Here is an 11,094-nt window from a genome sequence, read left to right on the forward strand (position 1 = left end):
ATTGTTTTCCTCCTTCATTGATTATGTTCACTGACACTGTATAAGCCATCAAAATGATTTACCCAACACAGTAAAAAATCAACAAAGAAAATGCATAAGTGCACAGAGGAAAAAAATACATTCACCAAAACACTCACCGAAATAAATACATAAATAAAAAAATAATATTGAAGAAGACAAAATAAATATTTAAACCATCCTAAAAAGTCAACCCTAGCTACTCAATAAGCACACAAAAAAATGTTATGCAAAGAATAAGTGTATTTGAGATTTTTTAACCCCTTTTGTTCCCAGACCAACCAAAAACGAAACAAGCAACTCAGTGACCCAATAACTCAGTTAATAAATAACTTTGTCAAAACACACATTTGTAAGAAGATAAGGCCACAAAACTTTACAGACTGGACGATTCACACTGCAGACTTGTGTAGAAACGGCGTTGTAGACGTATCGCTGTTTGCATTATATGTTGAAATACTACTGTATGTGTGTTAAGCTAACTAAGCTTATGTTCCATAGCCAAACTGGATACTTGAGGTTAAGTGTCTTGCTAAATAGCACAGTTGTTTTTGGTAACTCTCTCATTCCTGCATTATCCACACACTACAGCTCTCAAAATAATACAAGAGTCCATTCAAATCACGTCCTAGGTTGAAAAGACTTGCCTTTTTAAAATCTTCATACAGTCATAAGAGTCATAACAATGGGTTTTAGTGTAAAGGTGCTGGGTATTAAGTGGGAAGATGCCAAAAATGTGTAGCTAATATGCAAACTAAAAAACAGTGCTGTTCACAGAAACAAACACAATTACAAACACCCTGTGTTAGTGTTAGATTTGAGTGAAGGATGGATAACCAACACATATGCAATGCAGGATAAACAGTTTTGTTGTATTTACACCAGCTAGCATGGTAAAATAGGTTAGCATTTGATTTTCCATTTCTCCTTGTAGTCTGTAACACATAGATTATGTTAATACTATGAATTATAAATCAGCGCTCCATCTGTTATATGTGCCTGAAGTGTTAAACACAAAAGAAAACCTACTGTAAATGTATATATCTATATATTTTTTCTCCTTTCTGAACTATAAAAATCAAAAACATCATTAATAAAGCCAAAATGTGTGCATTGATTCAACAAAAGTCACATTTGTTGGGGGTGATATGTTAGTCTGAACCCACAAAACACATTATGAGCATGAAACATGCGACAAACACAGAAGTAGACGAGTTATTATGCAGTTTGCCAAGACCACTGACATACAGAGTCTTTGTGTTCATGTGTGTGCTGTTCACTAATATGAGTGCAAAAGCAAAAATAGCTCAGTTTAGGGTCATAATCTACTAATCATGTCAGTGGTAAATTAATATAGCAACTAACTAACTAACAAAAGACTGTTAAACAGATCTATCTATCCATCTATCCATCTATCTATCTATCTATCTATCTATCCATCTATCCATCTATCCATCTATCTATCTATCTATCTATCTATCTATCTATCTATCTATCTATCTATCTATCTATCTATCTATCTATCTATCTATCTATCTATCTATCATGCATGCCATGCAGACAATGCTAGTGATTCTTACATAACAATAGTTTTATCCATGCAACATTTAGCCAAGTCAGTTCTACAGCAAAGGGGCATTTGATTGGAAGAAAGCTTTATTTACAGCTTCACTCGAATGCAAATTATGGTGGACAGCCCAACAGCACCATGTTTGACTCACAATCTAGGTGAGGGATGTGTGACAAGGGACATTTGTTGTACTGCGTCCAATCACTTTGTCCATTAGTACAGCATGGCCACAAAGCAGCATGCAACACCAACTGGCTCCGTGTGACTAAGCACACACATGCAGATCTAACCTCTACTACACCACAACGCCTAACACGACACAGAGAGAAAAAGCCATGCAAAATACAGCAGGGTATCTAACGCAATCACAAACTGTCGGGATCACAGACTGTGGATGTTGTGTTTGTGAGGAGGCAAACTGCATCATAATCACATCCACTGAGAAATACAGAAGCATATTACATAACACATGAGCATGCCCAGACCCAACAATCTTCTTCATGGCAGTCAAGGACAACATTGATTGTAAACACGTTAGCGAGTGAGAGATGATGAAATTGTCCAAACGTCGATGCGATAAACCGACACTGTTCGTAGAGTGAAATGGAGAAGTCAGCAGAGGAAATTAGATGCATGTTGATCTGCGTGTGAATGCGTGTGGGTGTGTGCAGAGCATAGAAGGCTCTTTAAACCACATACTGTACAACCAAATAAATATTCAAATTAAACAAAGAAAAAACAAACATAAAGGCCAAATTAGTCCCACCCCTTTCCCAAAGCGAGAGACGGCCACGTTAAGAAAATCCCGCCCCTCACTTCTTATTCTTGAGCTGATTGGCGAGCCAGTCGAGCCCTTCGTACAGACCGTCGCCGCTGGTTGCACAGGTCGCTTGTATATACCAGTTGCGATGGCGGAGCGAATGGAGGCCCAGTTTGTCTGTGATCTCAGCTGCATTCATAGCGTTTGGCAGATCCTGGAGTCAAGGATGAATAAAAGTCGATTGTGAAATTAAGTATTTGCTATGGGACCAGATATTTTTATTCTGAAACAAAAACACGATCTAGCAGCCGCATTACATTCAATAGATTATGTAGTGTCCATTGATAAACATTCAAAAGCAGCCGTGTTTTCTGAGTAAATACAGTTTTCTGCAAGGAATGAATACACTAATATTAAAAAGTTTGAGTCATTTTAAAATGTTTTTGAAAGAAGTCTATTATGATCACTAAGGCTGCATTTATTAGATCAAAAATGCAGTTAAACAGAGCAATATTGTGAAATTTTATTACAATTTAAAATAACTGTTTTCTGTTTTACAGTTTTTCTCGATTGGTTTGGCTCATTTCTTGAAACCGAGATGACATTCTCAAAATAACATGGACAAATCTCCAAACCACCTTGCAATTGTTCACAACAGAATGTCATTTTTCATTGGTTTTATCAAATTGCAAATGCTTTAGTACATGTCTCAAGTGACTCTGTGCTTTTTTTCAAATGATTATGTACAAGTAGCTACAGTTAGCACAATGAGCCCACATTTAGCACATTTTCCAAATAAATAGATCTTGCTGATCTAAACTGATTAGTTGATTTTTCAGTGAAATGGTTACTCTCTCCAAAACATATCAGCATGGTTTCATTGTGTAAGTCATCATATGCACAATTGTCTGTTCAACTGTCAAAATTAGTCAAAGATATAATACCATGAAAAAATTACTTGGAACATTTGATAAATTTATGACAGTACTTGACAATCAATCAGCTTGGAGGTGGAGGGTGTATGAGCATCAGGCTCAAGACCAGAGGGCCCTGCTGCATGCAATGGATGCTGCATGTGAGGACATCACAGGGGATCAATGTAGGGGATGGTTGAGACATTCACGCCGTTTCTTCCCTCGCTGCATAGCAAGAGAAAATATCCGTTGCGATGTGGATGAGAATTTATGGCCTAACAGAGAGCAGCGCGTCGATGGCCAGGAGGATGAGGATTGTGGCCAGGAAAGAGAGGCTGACAATGGCGACCACTGAAAATATTACTGTACTATAGTTCTGAAACTTTATTTACAGTATGGTAGGCTAGAGTTTTTTTTGTTTTTTGTTTGTGTTTATAACTGTTCACATTTACAGAATCCTGTATATGTTTTCTTTTCACAGTATGTTCTCTAATGTTAACATTTCTTTGTACGAATAAAAATGTTTACAGTTTTCTTGAGTATGAGTGGTTTATTGGAGGCTGATTTTACTGTAAAATCTTTTAGTTTTATTCATAGTGGTATTCTGTTGCTAGACCTGTGCCTCAGTGACAAAACGTCTAAGCATTTTGACTTGCAGTGCTTAAACAATGCCAAAGGTATAATGCATTTTTAGGGCATTGACTATTTATATGAGAAGGATATTTAGTTTTGACACATGGATAAACTGTTTTGGGAGAGATATGAGCTTTTGCAGGGGATCCATGGTGTTGTGCTAAACCATCCAGGTTATTTTGACAAAAGCACTAAATGAATGCACATGTGCCAAGGCAATTGAGAAGGATCTGTGCTATTTTGACTGTACTGACCTTTTATATGGGAAAGGAATCTGCTTTTGAAGCATGGAAGAAGAGTTTGGGGAAAGATATTTGATTTTGCTAGTGAGCTATAATGTTGAGCAAAACTGTAAGACTGTTTGGCCAAATGACCTTATGGTTTTGAGAATGTCATCTCGGTTTCAAGAAATGAGCCAAACCAATCGAGAAAAACTGTAATATACTTAAAATGTAATGTATTCCTGAGATGAAAATTTAATCCTTTATTGGTTATTTCCACAATTTAAAATCTCCAGCTGAAAAAATACATCAAGAATATGACATATGAAGGAGAGATGCAGTACCTGTTTGTTTGCAAAGACAAGAAGGACAGCATCACGCAGTTCGTCTTCTGCAAGCATCCTCATTAACTCCTCCCGCGCCTCGTTAACTCTCTCCCGATCGTTGCTGTCAACCACGAAGATAAGACCTAAGGTCAGAAAAATTAGCAAAGATAAAGAACAGAGACTAAATATTATTCAACAAACATCTATGCAATGTGTTGTTTGAAAAGACAATTTTTTTATTTATGAATACTAATGTGTTTGAGCTAATGTGGACATCCTAACCAGTGTTTAGTATCACTGCGTAATTATTATAGTTTATATATATATATATATATATATATATATATATATATATATATATAAATATATATATATATATAGATAGATAGATAGATAGATAGATAGATAGATAGATAGATAGATAGATAGATAGATAGATAGATAGATAGATAGATAGATAGATAGATAGATAGATAGATAGATAGATATAGATAGATATATCTATATAAACAGTTAATGTTTATTTTAATTCAAGTAACAGAAACATTTTATTGGTTTTAATTTCAGTTAACTATAATAACCCTGCTTGACTGATGTTTATGGCTCTGCGGGCACAGAAGTGTAAATGGAGTTTGTGTTCATTGAACACAACAGAAACTACACAGACATGCCAAAGTACAATCATTTACTCAATACAGCTTGTGTTTAAGTGGGAGAAGTTGTGTGTATGTGTAACTCACCCTGTGTATTTTGAAAGTAGTGTCTCCAGAGTGGTCTGATTTTATCCTGACCACCCACATCCCACACAGTGAAGCTGATGTTCTTGTACTCCACTGTCTCCACGTTAAAGCCTGAAAGCACAAACACAAACATCACAAACTTACATTGTGTGGCCCAGAATCACAGTACAATTCAGTTACTGTATATACATCTCACAGCACAGCATGTAAAATATAACGTCTCTAGATATCTGGGTATCTAGATAGATACCTGAATAACAGTATTGTAACAAAGTCAACATAACAAAAGCATTAAATAAGAGAAGGATTTTACCAATGGTTGGGATGGTGGTCACGATCTCTCCCAGCTTCAGTTTGTAAAGGATGGTGGTTTTACCAGCAGCATCTAATCCAACCATCAGAATTCTCATCTCTTTCTTCCCTATCAGACTCTTCAGCAGATTGCCAAAAATATTCCCCATGATTCAATGTTTTGCTTTGTCTAGCCAATCACAATCCAGAGAGCTGTGAGTCCTTGGTGTGGAATAATCCACTGAGGTAAAACACTGAAAGCCTTGAGAAACAAGGATATAAAGCTGAGAAAAAGAGTCCTGGAAAGGGGAAAAGAAGATGAAATGTTATTCTCCGCTTCACGTCGTGCGTAACAACGCCTCTTAGCTGTTATAAATTCACTGTAAACCACCGCTTCTTGGGGCTTATTGCTTTATTATACACTCTCAGAAAAAAGGTACAATAGCTGTCACTAGGGCAGTACCTTTTCAAAAGGTACTTTTTTGTTCCTTTTAGATACTCATATGCACATTTTTAGGTACTGATATGTAGAAATATGCTCCCTTTAGATTAAAAAATGCACCCTCATATTACAACAAATGATCTACATAAAGTGTGATTCAACTTGACTGATAATGATCTGTGCAATCTGAATGTTTCAGTCAAACATTCTTTCACCCACTGTAACCGCGCAACTAATTATCAAAGACTCATTTGGAAGTTACAAGTCTCAGAATTCTGAGGGGGCGGATTGAATGAGCATGACGCTTCTGGATGTGTGTACATTTCTGATCTTCACTAGTATGCTTTATGTGTACAAGCTACAAGAATGTTAACAACTACACACAATGAACTGAAAAAACTATGATCCTGCCATGTCTTCAGGCCATACTGCAATCTGTTCATCCCTCATCCCACATTCACAGATGGAGTCATGTTAGATGTAGAACACATAAGCTGCGTTGTCCTAATTCATGAATGTCAAAGTATAAGGCTTAAAGTTTAAATTAAGCTTGTTTAAGTGAGGCTGGGGCTACTAACACAGTGCCTATCTCTAAGGAACTATAAAGTTTTGAGACAAATCCAAATACACAAATCAATTTCTCAACCAGTGCATTATGTCTCCAATACCTAGTTTTAAACTCTTTTAAGCGGATAGTTTACCCCAAAATGTAATTTGCTGAGTATTTACTCACCCTCAGGCCATCCAAGATGTAGATGAGTTTGTTTCTTCATCAGAACAGATTTGGAGAAATTTAGCATTACATCACTTGCTCCCCAGTGGATCCTCTGCAGTGAATGGGTGCCGTCAGATTGAGAGTCCAAACAGCTGATAAAAACATCACAGTAATCCACAAATAATCCACATGATACCAGACCAATTACAATTAAAAATCTTGTGATGTAAAAAGGCTGCATGTTTGCAACCAACAAATCCATCATTATGGTGTTCAATAATTCAAACTGTTGCTTCCAGCTAAAATACTTCTTCTATCCATAATATTGCTATCTCCAGTGAAAAAGTAATCTTGTCTGAATCAGAAGAGAATTATGCACAGCAAAAATAATTCTAAACATATGTCAGTGGATTTTATGAGAGAATTTTGTTGTGTTTTGATGTGAGAGAAAATAGGGAATGGACTTTTTCACTGGAGGAACAACTTTAAGTAACAAAAAACGTCTCAATGATGGATTTTTTTTTTTAACAAATATAAAAAAACATATGTTAATTGATGGACTGGAGTGGTGTGGATTACTTGTGGGTTATTGTGATGTTTTTATAAGCTGTTTGGACTCTTATTCTGACGGCACCCATTCACTGCAGTGGATCCACTGGTGAGCAACTGATATGTAATGTAAATTTATATATATATATATATATATATATATGTATATATATATATATATATATATATATATATATATATATATATATATATATATATATATATGTATATATATATATATATATATGTATATATATATGTATATATATATATATATATATGTATATATATATATATATATATATATATAGGCTATATATTTATTTTTATTTTTTTATTTTTTTTATTCTTAAACTAAAATACCAATCATCATACGCTTGCTATAACTGCTGGTTAAACAAATCCAGGCTAATACAAAACTTTTTTTTTTTTAAACACACATTACTGACACTGATTTCAACTGAAAACATTAAACTGTATGCTCAGGACTTATATAAATGTTTTATGTCAGCATTCTCAAATGTTCTAAATATTGTAATAAAAAAAGTTTAACATTTTACATGTTCACTGTTACATGACTTGTTTTGTGTTTCAAAAATTACATTTTGCTGAAAAAAGTAATAAATAAATAAATAAATAAATAGGATTTATAATAAATAAATAGGATAGGTCCACATTTTGATAACTTATAATCTCACAATGCCCTGTTATTGGTTCATGCTGTCATAAAATGACAAAGTGTGTCAAACTGTATCTTTTTTCCAGGAAATGTTCAATAGATTTTCAGTAGCATGCCTAGAAAGAAACTGACTTTTAAAATTAAACCTATTCTGAGTAAAACTGACAGAGGTAAAAGTGTGACAACTAGCCATAGCCTCCCCTACATAAAATCAAGACAAAGTCTAACAATATTAAAGTTGCACAACCAGCAATAAACAATACTTAATGCATGTGTAAATGTGTCGACTAAGTAATGCGAGAAGGTGGTTGTGCTAACAGTAATCTGATAATGTCCGGAAGCTGCGGGGGTCTGACTCCGGCTGAGCTGTCCATGGTGCTGACGCCCCGACCCACATCCAGCAAACCCCTTCCACACAAAACACATCGCGAGCATCATTTACACACATTTTTTGTAACATACTTAATCGTTTTTTAAAGGCTTCCTTGTTTTTGACAGATTCGACAAACCCAGGTTTCCTCAAACCCGTGCAAGAGACCCCAACGATGAATTTAAGTCACGAGACAACGAAACGCGGCTGCGCTACATATATATCCACGTTATATCTAATACAATGCTCTTTAAAAACATTAATATGACTCTAAATTATGTATTTAGATTACTGCCGGTCTGTTGGAGCTCATAAAGGCCTACGACCCTTTGACAATGTCGGCGTAGGATACAAAGATCGGAGCTTTCCGTGAAGAGAGGCGTCTGGCACGAAGCAGATGGATGAAATTACTCTTATGCAAGATCACTACAATTCATGCAAAAGCAAAGCAAATCAATCAAAACCCGAGCGCAATACGAACCATCATAATGTCTGAAGAGGCGTGAGGCAGCACATGATCTGTGATACACATCTTCATTCATTTGGAGAGATAGGGACGGTACGTGCCTCGCGGAAGGCCTTTCGCCTTTTTATTTCCACCAGCAATATAAGACGCGCTGTCATATTTTACCAAAACAAAATTTCAACCAGCCAGAACCACTTCATTTTAAATCAATCATTACAATTGAACATATCTGGATTACCTTGCGAGTTGACACCAGCCGATTTTGAACAAGGCGAGACAGAGAGAAGATCTCACGAGAGTTTAAGCCACAGCACAGGCTGCGATTGGGATTTCTCGCGATGTTTGGTTTTCGCATCTTGAGACTGCCTCCAGTCAGGTCAGGTAGCATAGTCAAATAAATGACATGTCAAAAAAAATGCCTGAGGTGTTACAACACTCCTTCAAACTACAACTTTACAGGAAATTCTTAGCAAATATTTAGCATTGTTGTTGTTTTAATGAAAGCATAAACAATGTAGGTCTGCATTTATTTTTAACCTGTTTGAGGTCTTTGTAAAGTTATAAAAACAAAAGGGAAAAGTACAATCGAAATCTTTAAATGAAACTGATAAATAGGCTCATCATGACAGTCTACTCCAGCAGGGTTATCTTTAAACTAAACTAAAACCATTACAAAATGACATTACTTAAAATTAAATAAATGTTACTGACTGAAATATATATTTTAAAATTTTATTTTAGCTTCTTGCCAAAGCCGCATTTCTTGTTTTCATTTAGTTTAGGCTGAAGCACTAAAATAACTAAAACTAAATAAACTAAACTAAATTAACTAACTAAAAACTAAAACTTAATATGAACTATATAGATATATTTGAATAAAAACTCAAAACGAATTAAAATAACAAAATACACAACAAAATTACAATTAAACCTAAAATTAGAATGAAAAATAGAAAATAAAGATCAAATCTACAAACCCGATTCCAAAACAGTTGGGTAAAATTGTGAGTAAAAAAGGAATGGAATAATTTACGAATCTCATGAACTTATATTTTATTCACAATAGAATATAGATAACATATCAAATGTTGAAAGTGAGACATTTTGAAATGTCATGCCAAATATTGGCTCATTTTGGATTTCATGAGAGCTACACATTCCAAAAAAGTTGGGAAAGGTAGCAATAAGAGGCCGGAAAAGTTAAATGTACATATAAGGAACAGCTGGAGGACCAGATTGCAACTTATTAGGTCAGTTGGCAACATTATTGGGTATAAAAAGAGCCTCTCAGAGTGGCAGTGTCTCTCAGAAGTCAAGATGGGCAGAGGATCACCAATTCCCCCAATGCTGCGGTGAAAAATAGTGGAGCAATATCAGAAAGGAGTTTCTCAGGGAAAAATTGCAAAGAGTTTGAAGTTATCATCATCTACAGTGCATAATATCATCCAAAGATTCAGAGAATCTGGAACAATCTTTGTTTTTAAGGGTCAAGGCCGGAAAACCATACTGGATGCCTGTGATCTTCGGGCCCTTAGACAGCATTGCATCACATACAGGAATGCTACTGTAATGGAAATCACAACATGGGCTCAGAAATACTTCCAGAAAACATTGTCGGTGAACACAATCCACCGTGCCATTCGCCATTGCTGGCTACAACTCTATAGGTCAAAAAAGAAGTCATATCTAAACGTGATCCAAAAGCGCAGGCCTTTTCTCTGGGCCAAGGCTCATGGACTGTGGCAAAGTGGAAAACTGTTCTGTGGTCAGACAAATCAAAATTTGAAGTTCTTTTTGTTAAACTGGGATGCCATGTCATCCGGACTAAAGAGGACGAGGACAACCCAAGTTGTTATCAGCGCTCAGTTCAGAAGCCTGCATCTCTGATGGTATGGGGTTGCATGAGTGCGTGTGGCATGAGCAGCTTACACATCTGGAAAGGCACCATCAATGCTGAAAGGTATATCCAAGTTCTAGAACAACATACTGTATGCTCCCATCCAGACATTGTCTCTTTCAGGGAAGACCTTGCATTTTCCAACATGACATGACAATGCCAGACCACATACTGCATCAGTTACAACATCATGGCTGCGTAGAAGAAGGATCCAGGTACTGAAATGGCCAGCCTGCAGTCCAGATCTTTCACCCATAGAAAACATTTGGCGCATCATAAAGAGGAAGATGCAACAAAGAAGACCTAAGACAGTTGAGCAACTAGAAGCCTGTATTACACAAGAATGGGACAACATTCCTTTTCCTAAACTTGAGCAACTTGTCTCCTCAGTCCCCAGACGTTTGCAAACTGTTATAAAAAGAAGAGGGGATGCCACACAGTGGTACAGCCTTGTCCCAACTTTTTTGAGATGTGTTTATGCCATGAAATTGAAAATCAACTCA

General features: G+C 36.0%; 1 protein-coding gene across 2 annotated transcripts; it reads right to left on the reverse strand.

Moving 5' to 3' along the window:
- Nucleotides 1–1,429: 1,429 nt before the first annotated feature.
- On the reverse strand, nt 1,430–9,044 carry LOC132152152 (ADP-ribosylation factor 3). 2 transcript variants are annotated; one of them, XM_059560890.1, is made up of 5 exons: nt 8,933–9,044; nt 5,496–5,772; nt 5,183–5,293; nt 4,461–4,585; nt 1,430–2,562 (listed from the first exon to the last, which is right to left on the reverse strand). In XM_059560890.1, exons 2-5 carry the CDS (start codon nt 5,641–5,643, stop codon nt 2,401–2,403), a joined length of 546 nt encoding a protein of 181 aa, XP_059416873.1. In that variant the 5' UTR covers nt 5,644–5,772; nt 8,933–9,044; the 3' UTR covers nt 1,430–2,400. The 2 variants fall into 2 exon arrangements, with proteins under 2 accessions (XP_059416873.1, XP_059416874.1); XM_059560891.1 differs by having other exon boundaries at nt 5,496–5,735; nt 8,933–9,000.
- Nucleotides 9,045–11,094: the final 2,050 nt, after the last annotated feature.

Source organism: Carassius carassius, chromosome 10 (genome assembly GCF_963082965.1).
Source record: "Carassius carassius chromosome 10, fCarCar2.1, whole genome shotgun sequence".
In the NCBI taxonomy this organism is placed as follows: Eukaryota; Metazoa; Chordata; class Actinopteri; order Cypriniformes; family Cyprinidae; genus Carassius; species Carassius carassius.